The sequence below is a fragment of the Microcaecilia unicolor genome, chromosome 13 (genome assembly GCF_901765095.1).
Source record: "Microcaecilia unicolor chromosome 13, aMicUni1.1, whole genome shotgun sequence".
NCBI lineage: Eukaryota > Metazoa > Chordata > Amphibia > Gymnophiona > Siphonopidae > Microcaecilia > Microcaecilia unicolor.
The window spans coordinates 95,282,212-95,301,964 of NC_044043.1; the positions used below are offsets into that span (position 1 = coordinate 95,282,212).

Sequence of the window (19,753 nt, forward strand, 5' to 3'; positions counted from 1 at the left end):
ATACTGCTTTCTCATGGCCTCTCACTGTCCCACATTTTCCTCATACTGCTTTCTCGTGGCCTCTTCAATTTCCACGTACTGCTTTCCCGTGACCCCTCACTTCCCCAAAATTTCCACATGCTGCTTTCCTGTGGCCCCTCACTTCCCCACATTTTCCACATACTGCTTTCTCGTGGCCTCTCACTTTCCCATATTTTCCTCATACTGCTTTCTCGTGGCCTATTCAATTTCCACATACTGCTTTCCCGTGGCCCCTCACTTCCTCAAAATTTCCACATGCTACTTTCCTGTGGCCCCTCACATCCCCACATTTTCCACATACTGCTTTCCCGTGGCCTTTTTACTTCTCTGCAATTTCCACATATTGCTTTCCTGTAGCACCTCACGTCCCTGCAATTTTCACATTCTGCTTTCCCGTGGCCCCTCTTCCCCATAATTTCCACATTCTGCTTTCCTGTGGCCCCTCAATTCCCCACAATCGCCATATACTGTTTTCCTGTGGCCCTTCAATTCCCCACAATCGCCATATACTGTTTTCCTGTGGCCCTTCACTTACTCACTGTCCCTGTTTCCACCTCCAGGATCTGGCTGAAGCGGCCACAGCCGGCAGAGGTGCGGGCACGCACCTGGAAGAGATAGCGGGTGGAAGGCTTGAGGCCAGACACAGTGGCACTGGTGGCCTTGGATTTCAGGGTGGAGTAACTCTGCATTTCTTTGTCCTGCAGGGACACAACACAGCAAGGTCAGCAGGGGACCCCAGAAATAACCAGGACTGGGGCAAAAACACCCATCTCCTGGGATTATAACACAGCACAGACAATAGGGAAGCCCTGAAATTCCTGAGCACGACATAACACGAACGTTAACGCACTGTCACCTTATTTCTCACGCCGGAAATGAACTGATTATCTAACTTACTCTATAATTAACCCTATCATTTATGAACTTTAACGCAATACCACTTTGTATTTCTCATTCCGGAAATGGCGATCGCCATTACGGCATAATGTAAGCCACATTGAGCCTGCAAAAAGGTGGGAAAATGTGGGATACAAATGCAACAAATAAATAACAGTACTCTCCTTTCTCTTACACTGGTTAAAGATTGTCTTCAGAAAAGGAATGTACTTGTAACAGACATTACTATTCTAGGAAAAAAAAAAAAACGAGCCCGGAGAGTGGATATTGTTACGGACTTCACATTTCAAGACAGGAATTCTCTCTGGCACATCAGTGTTACAGAACTGCCTAAGCTTTGGCAGTAACAGATTGAACTCAGGTTCTCCCACCCCATAGAGGGGGCTGTGTAGTAAAAATGAGAAAGAAGCTGGCAATTTGTTCAGGTATGAGCTTCTGAGGATTAAGAGTCCGCTTCCTTGTGCAGTGATCACTAGAGCAGATGAATGCTCCCATATCAAACCCTCTTTTAAACAAACACTGTCACGGGTTCCTTGTGCAAGCATTATACAGAAGGAGGCTGTCATGCGATTTCATTGGCACCGCTTGGGGGCTGAGGGCTTTAAGCTGGCCTCTTCCCCGAGAGGAAACTACATATCTGCTGTTGTGAAAAGAGGGGCAAAACTCACAATTAGGGTTACCATATGGCTCCAGAAAAAGGAGGCCACATTGATCCAGTCTGGGTTTTGCTTCCATTGAAAGCAATGGAAGCAAAATCCAGACTGGCTCAATCTGTCCTTTTTCTGGAGCCGTATGGTAACCCTACTCACAATTAATATGTAGTGAACAGTCCATGTGCTGCTCAAACCAATCCAGCAGTGTGTGCAGACAATAACAAGCTAGAATGCACTGCGCTGCCACCTAGAGATCGAAGCTAACTCTTACATGTCAGAATGAGGAACAGCTGTTACCTTTTCAAAGTACTTGACCTCATACTCCAGGATGATGCCATTGGGCTGGTCTGGCTCATGCCACAGCAGTGACACACTGTTTTGTCCTGTGCCCTTCTGACGAATAAGCGTCACCTGTGACGGAGCTGCAGAAAGAATAAGAAATGAATTTTAGCAACTTGTATCGTGGAAGGTGTTTACCACCTAGCTCCAGACTGAGGTCACAGGGTTGATTCAGTCTTGGTTTCACCCCACTAAATGCAGGGATTTGTTGCTCTGATTTCCCGGTTCCATTCCCTCCACCCCAAAATGTTAAAACTATGTCCATTTGTGGAGGAGTAGCCTAATGATTAGTGCAATGACATGAGAACCAGGGGAACAGGGTTCAATTCCCACTGCAGCTCCCTGTGACTGTGGGCAAGTCACTGAACCCCTCCCCCCCCCCCCCCCCCCCCCCCCCCACTGCATTAGGTGCAAAATAGATACCCGTATATAATATGTCAACCGCAGAAAGGTGGTATATCGAACCTCACCCTTCCCTTTTCCCCCATGCATGCAACGGAGCACAGCCAAGACTGGATTAACCGGTTAGTGAACACAGAGGCTTTTATACAATAGTGGGGTGTACTGCAGTTAACTTCATTAGAGGGGGCTGTAAATATTTGGAGCCTACCTGCCTGGTTCGTGGTAATGTTCACGGTGGCAGATCTGCGTGGCTCCAGGCTGAGGTCTGACACACCGTTGACGGCCTCGATCCAGAAGGTGTAGTTCATGTGAGCCAGAAGATTCGTCACAGTGACGGAGGACTGCCAGAGGCCCATCTGCTGTGGGACGAAGCGGACCCCGGCGCCACAGGCCTCGCACTGCCCCAGATCCCACGCACAACGCCTGCAGATCACGTCGTACAAGGTATCACTACGCTCACCCTTGTCCAGGGGAGAAGACCACTCTATCGCCACTGAAGTGCCATTCACGCTGGAGACCAGGCTGACCGGAGCCGATGGGGGACCTTGTAACAGAAGAGAGATGTAAAGAGAGGCAGTGAAGACCCCAGCCAATCACACAATACACTGTAAAAATGGACCAGTAGTATCGCGATCTCATTTCTGCGGGCTCTCATCAGATCATCACCACGCCTGGCCTCTTTCCTAATGACAGGGTCTTTATGCTTAGCCTTTTATTCTTAGGAATTGTCATATGTGAAACTCTTTCCTTTCCTTGTGACTGTTTCCCAAGAGATACTCATCTGACACCTTCATTTCTTCACATCATATGCTCATTAGAAGAGCAGTAGGCTCACGTTTTACAAAAATCATGTTCAGTGTGAGAACTAGGACTGTCATAAGTACATAAGTATTGCCATACTGGGACAGCCGAAGGTCCATCAAGCCCAGTATCCTGTTTCCAACAGTGGCCAATCCAGGTCACAAGTACCTGGCAAGATCCCCAAAAAACGTATTGATTCTGGCAAGATCAATACATTTTATGCTGCTTATCCCAGAAATAAGCAGTGGAGTTTCCCCAAGTCCATTTTAATAATGGCTTATGGACTTTTCTTTTAGGAAGCTAGCCAAACCTTTTTTTAAACCCTGCTCAGCTTACTGATTTTACCACATTCTCTGGCGATGAATTCCAGAGTTTAATTACATGCTGAGTAAAGAAATATTTTCGCCAACTCATTTTAATTTACTACTTTGTAGCTTCATTGGAAAAAGACCTGGACAAGGGGCAGTCCCCCCAGACCCTCATCTGCCCCCAACATACTCCACATGATTATGTCTCTTTCACACTGTCCCCAAATCTCATCTCCTCCTACACACTGTTCTGCTAAATTTATTCAAGGCCCTTCCTTTTATCATTTTGTCTTCCTCACGCTATCTCCCCTTCATCCCACCAAGCAGACTATCCCTCCCAGTCAATTAACCCGCACCACTGTCTTCCAAGCCTTATGATGAAGACAAGCCGAACAGTATCCATCTCGTATTTTCATTTATTCATCTCATCCCTATCCACATTTAGGTGGAGGATTGTCACCAGGGCGGTGGAGGATTGTCACCAGGGCAGTGATGGCCGTAGGAGTTGGCAAGCGTGGCAACCAACCCTGGCCCTGTCCTCACACCACTCCCATGCTCAGACACTCCAGGCAATGCATGGCTGCTGTACAGTGGTATCTCACAGTACGGAAGCAGCTTAGTCTCTCGTTGGGTCGTGTTGAATACTTACGAGTACAGGAGGCAGAAGGGGAGTCCAGGGCAGCCCGATAGTAATTGGCATCACAATGGCAAACTTGAGCAGCTCGTACCTCCGAGTGACTATGTGACGGACACTGTGTGCATAGCTGATCGCCAGGAGCAGACTTGTAAAAACCAAGTTTACAGGCTGCGGGAAATACGAGAAGCAAAACACTTTTCGTTAGTGACATTTAGTGAGGCACAGTGAGCAATCAAGGAAAGTCATCCCATCTAGTGAATGCCACTGGGACTTCAGGGCTTCTTAAAACATCTCCCACTGCAGTTTTTGAAGATTTCCTTAGTGCCTTTACTCCAGTTATTAATTCAAATGTGATCATGTTATCATCGTTGTTGTCCAGCAGAGCCAACACCAGTACCTCCTTGCCCAGTTCAGGGCCGCCGAGAACAAAATTCCCCGGGCCTCCAAGGGGGGGCCCGGCGCCGCAGTCCCCTCCACCCGTCCACCACTGGGCCGGGCCCCCCTGAATTCAAATCATAGCATCTCACCTCAACCTCGCTCCGTGTGAAAGAGGCGCAGCAGCGGCAGTCTGCAGATCATCTCCCTTCGGGCCTTCCCTCCCTGTGTCCCGCCCTCGAGGGAGGCGATCTGCGGACTGCCGCTGCTGCGCTTCTTTCACACAGAGCGAGGTGGAGGTGAGGCGCTATGATTTGAATTCAGGAGGGCCCGGCCCGGTGGTGGACGGAGGGGGCGGCGGCGACGACAATGACCTCGGGGGGGCAGTGGTGGCCCAGGCCCGGCCCAGTCTCTTGGCAGCCCTGGCCAAGTCCTGCATTCCACTAAGGACTAGATCTAAACCCAGCTGCTCCATGAAGCAGTCATTTATTTACCTAGGAAATTTATGGGCCGACGATCAGAAGCAAACTCGGGGGCTAGAGGATTATTTGCGCCACACTAGTGCCTGCGTTTGCTTCCGTCCCATAATCAGAGCCCCCGAGAATGTGAAACAACGCACTCATGGGCTCTGACCACAAGCAGCCATACAAATGCATGCTAATCAGGTTATTTTACTTTTCCTCCCCAATGATCAACTGGCAGCGCGGCAAACCCTACGCCAGCTCGGAGCTGGCGTTAGGGTTTTCAGAACATTGGGGAGGAAATCCCTCCACGCAGGAGCCCCCCCTAAAGGAACCCTGATCCCCCAACCCCAAGCCAGCAACATAGGGGCTGGAGGACCTCCAGTTCCCCCCGACCCCCCTGACACAAGTTCACAGGGGCTGGAGATCCAGTGGATCTCCAGACCCCTAACCCCACTCCACCCCAATAAAAAAAGCTCTGGTGACCCAGTGGGCTGCAAACACAAGCCCCTCAACCTGGTGGTCTAGCGGCTCCATTCCCTGCCCCTCCTGTACTTGAGTGGTGGAGGGAGTACTATACTCCCTCCTCTTCCAGCGCCGCCTTGAAAATGGTGGCACTCAGCCTATCCAGTGCATCGTGGGATGTGCTGGGTGGGGCTTCACCACCATATAAGGACTGGGGGGGTTGGGGGACTGCTCCTGTATTGCTGGCTTGGGGTTGGGGTGTGGGGAGGCACTAGGCCACCAGCATTTTGCATTGCAGGGGGGTCTTGGGGCAGTGGCATTCCTAGGGGGGCTGACACCTGGGGCGGATCGCAATGTGCTCCGCCCCCTGGAACAGAGCGATGCCCCCCCCCCCCAGCAAAAGAACCCCCCCGATCTCCCGGTGAAAGAACCCCCCCCACGGGTGCACGCCGCTGGGGGGGGGGGGGGGGGTGCCGCGCGCCTGCCGGCTCTTCGTTTTCATGCTCCCTCTGCCCCGGAACAGGAAGTAACCTGTTCCGGGGCAAAGGGAGCCTGAAAACGAAGAGCCGACAGGTGTGCGGCACCCCCCCAGCGGCGTGCACCCGGTGCGGACCGCCCCCACCTTGGTACGCCACTGTCTTGGGGTTCCACAGACTTCCAGCCCCTTTGTTTGTCAAGCAAGTGTGGGAGGAGTGTGCTTAAATTTGTAGGCTATTATCTCTGATTGGATTACGCTGTTACATATGAAAACTGGAGTTAGAAGTAGGAACCTAATGTCATTAGCTTTTCTTTCTGTTAGACGTGCTATTAAACATAGTATATCTAATTCCTCTCTCCATTATCAAGTTGCTTCTATATGGAATACATTGCCATTACAACTTCGGACCTTGCCCAATTATTTATTTATTTATTAGGATTTATTTACCGCCTTTTTGAAGGAATTCACTCAAGGCGGTGTACAGTAAGAACAGACCAAACATGAGCAGGAGGCAATTAGAGCAGTAAAAATATTCCAATACAAAGTATGGGATAATATAATACATAACTCAAAAATAAAAAAAAAGCAAAAATGCTCTAACAAATAATATATATTATATATACAACATATATTGTATAAACAATACATATTTATATATATTTTTCTGCTGTGCACATGTTTTTCAATTGCTATCCGAGCGTTCCAGTGATCTATTTTAAGAGATTTGTTATTGACTTAGGACTTCACTATTGAGTTAAAAATCTTCCTCTGTTTTTTTGGCTACAGTGGTTTTTTCTCCATTAGTTGTTTTACACTGCAGTTGTTTTCAGAGGTTAAATTGAAACCCAATGATGTGAGTCTGTTAAAGGGAAGACCATCTCTGTAGGCAGTGGCGTAGGAAGGGGGGGCGGTCCGCCCCGGGTGCACGCCGCTGGGGGGTGTCGGCTCCGTGCTGATGCACTGGCCTCTCTGCCCCGGAAGGTTACTTCCTGTTCCGGGACAGAGAGAGCAGTGAACCAGTGCGGAACCGACACAGCCAGCAACTTGCAGTCGGGGCGGATCGGCCCTCCCCGGGTGTCCAGCTCCCTTCGCTACAGCTCGTCTGTAGGCACCCTGGACTCCAGAGGTTTCCTTTATTTAAATTTATTATATGTTTGAAACCCTGAGTCAGTAACTTTATTTATAGAGACATTTTTGAGGTATAGTATACTACTTACAATGTCAACACAATACGTAGTAGAACATTTTCATCAATAGGGAAGGGTAAAGCAAAGATGGAACATATAGATAGGTAAGAGAGTAAGAGGAGTTAGAAAATAAGGGGACTAATTTAAAGAAAGGCGCACATGAGGTCAGAGAGATGGTTAAATATTATCTCAGCTAGGGTAGGAGTGGATAAACATGTCCTGCTGCAGTACGTGTAGCCCGTGTTGGTGTACCTCAGGGATCTGTCCTGGGACCTCTTCTTTTCTCCATCTATACTTCTTCCCTTGGTACTCTGATCTCATCCCATGGTTTTCAGTATCGTCTTTACGCTGATGACTCCCAGTTCTATCTCTCCACACCAGAAATTACAGCAGGAGTCCAGGCCAAAGTATCAGCCTGCCTGTCTGACATTGCTGCCTGGATGTCTTACCACCATCTAAAACTAAACATGACCAAGATTGATTCTTATCTTTCCCTCTAAACCAACCTCTCCTCTTCCTCTTCTCTATTTCTGTGGATAACACTCTCATCCTCCTGTCTCATCAGCTCGTACCTTGGGGTCATTCGACTCCTCCCTCTCCTCTCTGCACATATTCAACAGACTGCTAAAACCTGTCGTTTCTTTCTATAATATCAGCAAAATTCACCCTTTCCTTTCTGAGCACACTACTAGAACCCTCATCCACGCTCTTATCACCTCTCGCTTAGACTATTGCAACTTGCTTCTCAGAGGTCTCCCACTTAGCCATCTCTCTCCTCTTCAGTCTGTTCAAAATTCTGCCGCACAACTTATATTCTGCCAGTGTCGTTATGCTCATATTAGCCCTCTCCTCAACTCACTTCACTGGCTCCCTATCTGCATACAGTTCAAACTCCTCTTATTGACTTATAAGTGCATTCGACTACATCAGCCACATGGACACCTGAATGCGGAGTTCCACAGGGATCCCCCCTCTCACCAACCTTATTCAACTTAATGATGATACTCTTGGCCAAACTACTATCAAACCAAAACCTCAACCCATACATATACACAGATGATGTAACGATCTACATCCCATTTTAAACAAGATTTTAAAGGAAATCTCCAATGACATCAACCGAAGTCTACATATCATGCATTCATGGGCGGATGCATTTCAGTTGAAACTCAATGCAGAAAAATCCATGCCTAATACTTGCCTCTCAACACAACACAAACAAATTCACCACCATTAACACACCAACATTGAGTCTCCCAATTTCAGACACCCTAAAAATTCTTGGAGTCACCATTGATTAGCACCTGACACTTGAGAGCCACGCGAAAATACAACCAAGAAGATGTTCCACTCACATGTGGAAATTAAAACAGAGTAAGACCGTTCTTCCCTAGAAATGTCTTCCGTAATTTGGTACAATCAATGGTACTCAGTCACTTAGACTACTGCAACGCAATCTATGCTGGCTGCAAAGAACAAATTGTCAAGAAACTTCAGACAGCCCAGAACACGGCAGCCAGACTCATATTCGGCAAATCAAAATATGAAAGTGCTAAACCCCTATGAGAAAAGCTACATTGGCTCCCTCTAAAAGAACGTATCATGTTCAAAATATGCACCCTAGTTCACAAAATCATTCACGGAGACGCTCCAGCATACATGTCAGACCTGATGGACTTACCACCCAGGAATGCTAAAAAATCATCCCGCACATTCCTTGATCTTCATTTTCCCAACTGCAAAGGTATAAAATACAAACTAACGCACGCATCAACCTTTTTCTACTTGAGTACACAATTCTGGAACACATTACCGCGCAACCTAAGAACAATCTATGAACTAACCAACATCCGCAAACTACTGAAGACCCATCTCTTCAATAAGGTATACCGCACAGACCAACAAATGGGAATTCAATAAGGCATAACGCACAGACCAACAAATGGGAATCCTTCAATAAGGCATAACGCACAGACCAACAATTGTGAATCCTCTATATAGATCCAGAATTATCGGTTATTTGCTTGTTATTCTAATATAATGCTTTTTCATTATCATGTTACCAAGAGCCTTCTGTAATTACTAAAAGCTATTTCTTGTATACCTCCACTACTCATGATAATTGTAAGCCACATTGAGCCTGCAAAGAGATGGGAAAATGTGGGATACAAATGCAATAAATAAATAAATAAAAATTCACTCTGCAGCTCCTCAGTACCTCTCCACTCTCATCTCTCCCTACATTCCTCCCCGGGAACTCTGTTCACTGGGTAAATCTCTCTTATCTGCAACCTTCTCCTCCACTGCTAACTCCAGACTCCGTTCCTTTTATCTTGCTGCACCATATGCCTGGAATAGACTTCCTGAGCCACTACGTCAAGCTCCATCTCTGGCCATCTTCAAATCTAAGCTAAAAGCCCACATTTTTGATGCTGCTTTTAACTCCTAATCCTTATTCACTTGTTCAGAACCCTTATTTTATCATCCTCACTTTAATATTCCCTTATCTCTTGTTTGTCCTGTTTGTCTGTCCTAATTAGATTGTAAGCTCTGTCGAGCAGGGACTGTCTCTTCATGTTCAAGTGTACAGCACTGTGTTGCTGCGTACGTCTAGTAGCGCTTTAGAAATGATAAGTAGTAGTAGTGTTGCTCCTTGTGTGTGTGTGTGTGTGTGTGTGTGTGTGTGTGTGTGTGTGTGTGAATGAGACTAACAATTTAGTTCTTTCTTCTATTAAAGGCCTGGTTAAAGAGTCGAGTTTCATCTGCTTCCTAAAATAAAAATAGTGTTGTGTTAAGCGAAACCTTTCAGGCAGTGCATTCCAGAGTATGGGGGCTACTCCGGAGAAGGCTCGCTTGCGGGTATCACATCATGTAATTATGTGCACATGGTATGTTTTTAGGGAAGCTCTTAAGACATTTTTACTTATGGAATTCATCTCAGATGATTGTTAAGTTAGTTGATTTGTATTAGGACCTACATTGGTTCTTGTAATTCTGATTCGCAATGAACCATCCGTGGTATTTGAGGAATAAAAGCAGTGCATAACATGGCATCTTATATAGCAACTTTGGGGCAAACGCTTATACCAGCTCCATGGCTGGTGTGAGTGGTTGTTCCTACTTTCCTTTACACACTAGATAAAACTACTCTCCTTGTGCCCATAGTAATTGTCGCTCTGTATCAAGCAAAACTGGTGCTGGGTAGACTTCTACGGTCTGTGTCCTGAAAAAGGCAAGGACAAATCAAACTCATGTATAAAGTATCACATACCACGTAAAATGAGTTTATCTTGTTGGGCAGACTGGATGGACCGTACAGGTCTTTATCTGCCGTCATTTACTATGTTATATCATTGTAAGTACCATGCTATGCCAAACTTTGTATTGTTACTTGAATATTTTTACTGCTGTAATTGCCTGTTGCTCAGTTTGATCTATTCTTCCTGTTTCTTCTTGCCTTGAGTGAATTCTTTCAAAAAGGCGTTAAATAAATCCTAATAAATAAATCAAGCGGACAGGCCGTACCAGGCCTGTTTTCACTCCATTGCATCTACAGATTTATGACTCCAGTTCTTCTAGGAAAACAGAAACAGCCTCGCCCTGTCCAGCTGACCTAATGCCTGTCTGTAACCCTGATTTATGGCTCTCAGGAGATTCCTAGGGAACCTACAGCAGCTCATGTCGGAGGCCCATTGTGATGTCACTAAGATCCTCGCCAGCTTCTGCCATCCTGCAGCTCAGGGCTGGCCAGGTCACTTGCTTAAGAGCCTGGCTTTACTTTTCACCATGATGTCACACAGGTGAGGTTATTACAAGCTAGAATAAGACAGGTCATGTCAGTGGGGCCACTGAGAGTAGGGCCAAGTGAGACCATTTCCACTTTTTAACCCATCTGTTCAAAGCCAGTGGAGGAAATGCTGAGAAGAAGCCAAAGGCTCTTGCGTCTTCGACAGAGAGAGAGGGAGGTAACGAGTATCATCTCGCTCTCTGTACCATCTTTAGGCAGGTATGGGAGTTTGAAATCTCAGCTCCTCTCACTTTTAACAGCAGAGAGCTCTATAAACAGCCACTAGGTGTCATAGACGCCGACTCCGTGGGTGCTGTGGGTGCTCAAGCACCCCCAATAACTGAGGCAGTGGCGCATGGGCATAAAGTGCCTGTCCCTCCCGCTCCCTGCACCATCCCACTCCCTGCCCTGTACTGCTGTCCGCACTCCGCTGTCCTTCAATGTATCCGGCCCACCGCGCCGTCAGTGACTCAGGGCCAGATGCACTAAACACACTGCCTTCGGCGGTCTGGAAGCTTTCCCTCTGTTACAGCTTCCTGTCCCCCACTGGTGGGATGCTGCGGAGGAGGAGAGCGGGGGAGTGGGGAAGGAGGGGGAGGAGGAGAAGGGGGAGAGGAGGAGAGGAGGAGGAGAAGGGGGGAGAGGAGGAGGAGAGGAGGGGGGAGGAGGAGGGGGAAATGCTTCTCTGGTATTTATTCTTAGGTTTCCTCGCTTTTTTATGGGAATGGTAGTGGCATTAGATATCCTGATTTTCCTAGCTCTCAGCCCACTGCTGTAACACCCAGGCTAGCATTGAGCAAAACAAGTCTGAGTCTAGGACGTTTAATGACAGGAGATGGCATGAGCCTATCTGGCCCAATATGTGGGCTGAAGCCAGTAGGTGGAGTTTTTCATCCTACCAATTTCATTGTTTTGGGTGTACCAAGATAACGGCAGCTGCATTGGGGAGAATTACTACTACTAAACATTTCTAGAGCGCTACTAGGGTTACGCAGCGCTGTACAAGTTAACAAAGAAGGACGGTCCAAAGGAGCTTACAATCTAAAGGACGAAATGTCAAATTGGGGCAGTCTAGATTTCCTGAGTAGAGGTCTAGTGATTAGAATTAAAACATGGTTGGGTGGAGACCGGCTTCAGCCTTGTGACATCATGCTGTCTCCTGTCATCAAACCTGCTTGGGCTGACCGCCTGCGAATCCTTTACAACCTCACCTCAACTGTTTTCTTTTCCTAAATAGCTCCAGTTTGGACAGACTTTCAGCACCTTTAAGGCTTGTCTACCAGCTCTGCCCTTCTTTGTACGTCTCTGAATACGCAATTGTCTGTTCATCACATGGACTTACATTACAAATCGCCTCTGTTATTTTCCAGAACTTCAGGAATCAGAAGCTTCAGAACGAAAGACAATGCTATGGACTCCGAACAGCAAAGCAGTCGAACCGTGGTAAATTTATATTTAAATTCTTTTTTTTATTGACAGAAATAAAACAAAATATAGAAAAGAAAATAAGATACCTTTTTATTTTAATTGGACTAACTGGATTAGCTTTTGAAGGGCAGAGGAGTGGCCTAGTGGTTAGGGTGGTGGACTTTGGTCCTGAGGAACTGAGTTTGATTCCCACTTCAGGCACAGGCAGCTCCTTGTGACTCTGGGCAAGTCACTTAACCCTCCATTGCCCATGTAAGCCGCATTGAGCCTGCCTGAGTGGGAAAGCGCAGGGTACAAATGTAACAAAAATAAAATAGATACTATTGGAGATTCTACATGGAATGTTGCTACTTTTGGAGATTCTACATGGAATGTTGCTATTCCACTAACAACATTCCATGTAGAAGCCTGCGCGGCCACATTGGTGATCTGCAAGGGCCGACTTCTACATGGAATGTTGCTACTGTTGGAGATTCTACATGGAATGTTGCTATTCCACTAACAACATTCCATGTCGAAGGCTACGCAGGCTTCTGTTCTGTGAGTCTGACGTCCTGCACGTATGGTAGGACGTCAGACTCACAGAAGCAGAAGCCTGCGCAGCCACATTGGTGATCTGCAAGGGCTGACTTCTACATGGAATGTTGCTATTCTTCCATGTAGAATCTCAAATAGTAGCAACAGTGGAGGAGTGGCCTAGTGGTTAGGGTGGTGGACTTTGGTCCTGAGGAACTGAGTTCAATTCCCACTTCAGGCACAGGCAGCTCCTTGTGACTCTGGGCAAGTCACTTAACCCTCCATTGCCCCATGTAAGCCGCATTGAGCCTGCCATGAGTGGGACAGTGCGGGGTATAAATGTAACAAAAAGAAAATAGATACTATTGCAGATTCTACATGGAATGTTGCTACTATTGGAGATTCTACACGGAATGTTGCTATTCCACTAACAAAATTCCATGTCGAAGGCTACGCAGGCTTCTGTTTCTGTGAGTCTGACGTCCTGCACGTATGTGTAGGACGTCAGACTCACAGAAGCAGAAGCCTGCGCAGCCACATTGGTGATCTGCAAGGGCTGACTTCTACATGGAATGTTGCTAGTGGAATAGCAACATTCCATGTAGAATCTCAAATAGTAGCAACAGTGGAGGAGTGGCCTAGTGGTTAGGGTGGTGGACTTTGGTCCTGAGGAACTGAGTTCGATTCCCACTTCAGGCACAGGCAGCTCCTTGTGACTCTGGGCAAGTCACTTAACCCTCCATTGCCCCATGTAAGCTGCATTGAGCCTGCCATGAGTGGGAAAGCACAGGGTACAAATGTAACAAAAAAAAAGGTAACTCTTCTTTTTCAGATCAGAAATAAGCAAATGTTGGCAAACACCAGTCAGTCTCTCTCTCTCTCTCTCTATATATATATATATATATATACTAGTAAAAGAGGCCTGTTTCTGGAGCAAATGAAAAGGGCGCTAGCAAGGTTTTCCTCCCCAACACTCCCCCTTCTCCCTCCCTCCCTATCTACCTACCGACCCCTTCGTCGTTCTGACGCCATCGCTCCGCCCTCGGTGTGTGACGCCACTGCTCCGCCCTCGACGTCATCACGTTTGACGCGAGGGCGGGGCCCGGCGACTTGGCGATTTCGGTGGCTTCACCACCACGAACCCTTCGAACCCTGAAGGAAGTGACGGAAGTGATGTCAGTGTCTTCAGAACGTTGAGGGTGAGTTTTATTATATAAGATAAGTACTTATCTTAAAAGCTACGAGAATGGTAAGGGATTTGCGTTACAAGACGTATGAGGAGAGACTTGATGACCTGAACATGTATACTCTGGAGGAAAGGAGAAACAGGGGTGATATGATACAGACATTCAAATATTTGAAAAGTATTAATCCACAAACGAACCTTTTCCGGAGATGCGAAGGAGGTAGAACGAGAGGACATGAAATGAGATTGAAGGGGGGCAGACTCAAGAAAAATGTCAGGAAGTATTTTTTCACAGAGAGAGTAGTGGATGCTTGGAATGCCCTCCTGCGGGAGGTGGTGGAGATGAAAATGGTAACGGAATTCAAACATGCGTAGGATAAGCATAAAGGAATCCTGTTCAGAAGGAATAGATCCTAAGGAGCTTAGCCGAGATTGGGTGGCAGAGCCGGTGGCAGGAGGCGGGGCTAGTGCTGGGCAGACTTACACGGTCTGTGTCCTGAAAATGGCAGATACAAATCAAGGTCAGGTATACACAAAAAGTAGCACATATGAGTTTATCTTGTTGGGCAGACTGGATGGACCATGCAGGTCTTTTTCTGCCGTCACCTACTATGTTACTATGTTTTTTTTGCCATCATTTGCTTATTTCTGAGCTGAAGAAGGGTTACTTTTGAAAACTAACCAAAAAATGTATTACGTTAGTCCAATAAAAAAGGTATATCATCATCTTATTTTTTTTCTCTGATTTATTTTATTTTATTTCTATTGATTACCTTGAAAAGTGGACGAACACAGCTACCACATCACTTTATTGAAGGTAAAAACACAGAGTAACATAGTAGATGGGACACTAACAATACAAGCAAGAGCTCAAATAACAACAAATATGAATCAAATCAAACATATAAACGGCGAGTGACCGTACTCACTCGCAAATGCGCAGTAGAGACTTCCCTCTCTGCCCCGCCCCCGCTTCAATACGTGATGATGGGGGTGGGACAGAGAGGGAAGTCTCTACTGGCATGCTGCAGACGTCGCAACCGCTCCCCCTCCCCCGGAGCCGCCCCTCCATCTGGCCCGAGCACTGTGAACTTACATCAGCACGCAGCAGCAGGCACATCAGCAAAGCTGCCGTCGGGCTTCCTTCTCTGCCTTTGTCCCGCCCTCGCCGATGTTACATCACACGAGGGCGGGACACAGGCAGAGAAGGAAGCCCGCCCCGACGGCAGCTTTGCTGATGTGCCTGCTGCTGCGTGGTGATGTAAGTTCACAGTGTTGCTCGGGCCGGGTGGAGGGGCGGCGGCAGCGACTCCGGGGGGGGGGGGGGGCTTGGAACCCCCCCCCATTCCAAAAGTAGCCCGTTTTCACGCGCTCAACGGCTAGTAGCATCAGAAAACATACACACATGGTACCAACCAATAACATAGGTATCCTAGATTTCCACAATTTCTCCCCTACTCCCGCATCCAACCCCAAACCTTAATCTAACGTCCCATACGCGATGGCAACTAACACGTGAACTCCACCCACCTAACCCCACTGTACCACTACCAAGCCCAATGTATCCCTCAAAAACAATGCACAGAGAGACACATATCCCCACTATAATGAGACATAATTATACCAGAAATTGGGTGAAATTAATAGGCCACCATCCCGTGTACACAAATATTTTTTTTTAAAAATGCTAAATCGCAGATTAAGAGATCCAGACCAACTAATATTACTTGTAAGTGCCCCCCCCCAAAAAAAATAAAAACCAACAACTCCTCAAAGAAGTAGCTAAGTACCCACACTGGCTAGGAGAATTTGAATAAAAGTTTTTGCTGCCTCCACAGATGTTAAAAAAAAGAAAAAATATGTATTTGACCATCATACAAGTCTTAAATTTCATTCATCATTCTAAACTGCTGACGGTCTTACTCTTCATAGATACAGAGAAAGCTTTCGACCGGGTCTCTTGGCCATATACATTTCAAGTCTTGAAGTGATATGGACTGGACCCCCAGTGGATACAATGGATCAAGGAAACATCATGTAGCTGCTGCAATTTCGCATCCAAGGCAACTTCCATCGCAGCCTATACCTCTGTCACGATCTCCAAAGTCCAAACAGAGCTTACCGAAGGGCTCAGTGGAGGAGTGGCCTAGTGGTTAGGGTGGTGGACTTTGGTCCTGAGGAACTGAGTTTGATTCCCACTTCAGGCACAGGCAGCTCCTTGTGACTCTGGGCAAGTCACTTAACCCTCCATTGCCCCAGGTACAAATAAGTACCTGTATATGTAAGCCACATTGAGCCTGCCATGAGTGGGAAAGCACGGGGTACAAATGTAACAAAAATAAAATAGATACTATTGGAGATTCTACATGGAATGTTGCTATTCCACTAGCAACATTCCATGTAGAAGTCGGCCCTTGCAGATCACCAATGTGGCCGCGCAGGCTTCTGCACGTGCAGGACGTCAGACTCACAGAAACAGAAGCCTGCACAGCCTTCTACATGGAATGTTGCTAGTGGAATAGCAACATTCCATGTAGAATCTCCAATAGTATCTATTTTATTTTTGTTATATTTGTACCCTGCGCTTTCCCACTCATGGCAGGCTCAATGCGGCTTACATGGGGCAATGGAGGGTTAAGTGACTTGCCCAGATTCACAAAGAGCTGCCTGTGCCTGAAGTGGGAATTGAACTCAGTTCCTCAGGACCAAAGTCCACCACCCTAACCACTAGGCCACTCCTCCATTCAGCATTTGTGTCTTTATCCATGAGTGTTTGATAAGGTGCTATGGCATACATCGCATGAAAGTTATTTATGTGGAGTTTTTTTTAAGACTTATGATTAATGAGGTGCCCTCTCTAACTAAAAAGTGTGTCTTTTAAAAAGAGGTGTTGCCGGTTATACTGAGGTCTTTCTTTCTCCACGATTTTTCACGTTTGAGACTCCATATTCACCTTTGAACACTTTAACAATTGTAGAATTTTTGAATTTAGTGGGGATTATATTCTACATATTCCAACTTTCACGGTAATTGAAATCACCCATTATTATAGTGTTGCCCAATTTGTCAGCTTTTCCTAATCTCTGACCACAAAATATTTTAAGCAGTAGTAATTTTGATTTTGGGATGATAAACTGCTTTCTCTCCTTGCCCCAAACGGTGCTGCTTCCAGGCCCTGAATATACTAATTAAGTGACAGCCTAACAAGGACTGTACTTTCGGACAGTGGTCAATAGACCAGGGCTGTGGAGTCGGTAAAAATATACCAGCCTGAAAATATTTTTTCTTTTTTAATAAATCTTGTTTATTGATGTGCATAACAGGATACAAAGGAAAGGACTTCACAGCATCAGTCAGAAAAAAAACAGTACCCATACAGACATAATAAACTGCTAATATAGACGTTGATTTTTATCCCAAGAATCCTTCTATCAGTTATCCGTTGGGAGCAGATTGGTGAAAAGGCGCGTCGTTTCATGGTGAGAGCAGCAGAGTAATCTTGAAATATCTTAATCGAATGTCCTTCAAATTGTATATCTTCAGGCTTTTTTTTATACAGGCGCAAAATTTGAGCTTTTTATGAGTAACAGTGAAATTTCGCTATGACCACCCTGGGCCTGTCGTCTGAAGTACGAGTAGGCCCCAAGCGATGTACTCGATCCAGATGAATGACACCTTTATCCCCCACCGACGGGAATTTTTCCAGCAACCAAGACTCTAATGCAGTAGATAAGGAGGATTCTTGAAGTGATTCCGGAAACCCAACAAATCTCATGTTTTCATGGCGGGCTCTGTTCTCCAAGTCCTCAATTTTCGCCTGTTGGGCGCGGGTTAGAGTCTCCAAGCGTTCTATATCTGCGTTGTGAGACTGAAGTGTATGTTCCACCTCAGAAACCCGACACTCCAGCTCGCCGGTCTGTCGTGTTAAATCCGAGGCAGTCTGGCCAATCCTTGCAATTTGTTCCGAAAGTTGCATGAACTTAGAATCCGGCGCATTAACGACCGCTTTGGTTAGTTCTGGTATGAATTCTGATGCGTGAGGCGTCGATGGGGGAGACGGCGCCATCTTGTCCTCTATTGGGTGGGTCCAATCCTGGCCTGGCCTCTCCGTGATGATTTCGATGACATAGACAGCGTTGTTCTATTTATAAATTTGTCCACAGGCTCCCAGATTAATAAGTATAATGGATATTTTTTTTAAAACGCCACGCGTTCTGTAAAAGGAGTCGAAGGAAGAGGGTCCCTGAGCAGCCAGTTTAAGTGTACGTCCACCGCCGCTCACAGCATCACGTGACCTCCTGCTTGAAAATAAATTTAAAAATTATAATATATGGTACGTTTATTATTTCATACTTATATGCTTTGTCCTGGATCTAAAGTTATATTTACCAGTACTTTAGATCCAGAACACAAAATTTAAATCCTAATATCAGTAGGAGTCTGAGTGGGACAGTAGAAAAATAGAGTCAGAGTCAGAATCAGAATCGTAGGTTTAGTGTACTGACTCCACAGCCCTGCAATATACAAAGACTACACCTCTACACAGTTACTCATGTGTCTTCCAGGACTGTAATGGAAAACTGGAGAGGCAACATGTTAACCACAAAGAAACAGCAGACAAGTGACGTGGGTTCAGAATCCAAAAAAGATAAAGTCACTTACACACCTCCTGTGATCGTGTTCTCAGAATGCTGTCGATATCCCACCGTAAATCATATTGCCCGAGAATTATCAATGCACCATCTGACATCATATCCCAGACAGCTGTAGATGCACCTCCTAAGATGTATCGATGTACCACCCAACAAGGGGGTATTCTCAGAGCATTATTGTATCAAAAGACAGTAAAGATAACTTGATCTCTGACTGCCAGAACCTGTTTCTCATCTTGTTCTCTAATTTGTTTACCCCAGGAATGTTCATGGCCTTCCTTGTGACCATCACTCTGGTGAGCCTGTATCTTCTGGACACCCTCGGTCTAATGACAAGGTATCTGCAGAGTCATAACAACATCCTTTATTTGCTAGGCTTCCTATGAGGAAATCTCTTATGGTGGTAAGACATCCAGGGCACATTTAGAGGTTTGCAGCAGGTCAAAGCATTAGGAAAAGGGCTCCCCAAATATTCTGGAAGAGATTTTGGTAACTCGTTTTTCATACAATTGGTTAGGCTTTTTTTTTGGGGGGGGGGGGGGAGGGAGGACTGTGATTAATTATCCTTCCATATCTCTCATTCTCCTCCCCCATCCATTAGTAGTTAGCCACACCCACCTATACCACCCCACCACTCAGTTTGCCCATTACCCCTTTCCACGCTTTCAGACCATTCCCCTCATACTCCTATACCCTGTGCCACGTTCCTGCTATTTGTCAATATTCTTGTGATCTTAAGCACCAGTATAAAAAAGCACCAGAAGTTCTGTGAAATGCAGGATCTGGAGATCAGAACTGAAATCTAAAGGGTTTGCCCAGCTATTAGTTACCAACAGCAGCTGCAAAATATGGAGATTTTGTGCATCGGCTGCCAGCATTTTAACTGTTTGATCGGTTTTGCTTGTATAGAAGACGCTTTTCTCCAGCTGCACTGGTTTCCTTTGCTATGAGATTCTGCCTTGTTTACTGCAGCTGTAACTGCAGAGCTGCCATCTCTTAGCGGGAGATATTTGACCCATCCTGGTTTGTGAGCTGGCATCCCAATGTTTTGTGGGAGGTGTAGTCTTGCATCTTCTGGCATCAGCACTAAAAAAAAAAAAATGCCCTAGGAGAAGGGTGCAAACTGTGAAGAAACCAGGGTTGGTCTAAAGTCTCCCTCC

The 19,753-nt window shown here is 46.2% G+C and overlaps 1 protein-coding gene across 1 annotated transcript in view; it reads right to left on the reverse strand.

Annotated features, from left to right (window-relative positions):
• LOC115456646 (ephrin type-A receptor 8-like) overlaps positions 1-19,753 on the reverse strand; it is a 195,916-nt gene that overhangs the window by 33,646 nt on the left and 142,517 nt on the right. The window contains exons 4-7 of the mRNA XM_030185869.1: positions 4,071-4,226; positions 2,521-2,856; positions 1,869-1,993; positions 557-719 (exon numbers count right to left, since the gene is read on the reverse strand). Of these exons, the coding sequence (XP_030041729.1) occupies positions 557-719; positions 1,869-1,993; positions 2,521-2,856; positions 4,071-4,226 (780 nt within the window). The remainder of the gene's footprint in view (positions 1-556; positions 720-1,868; positions 1,994-2,520; positions 2,857-4,070; positions 4,227-19,753) is intronic.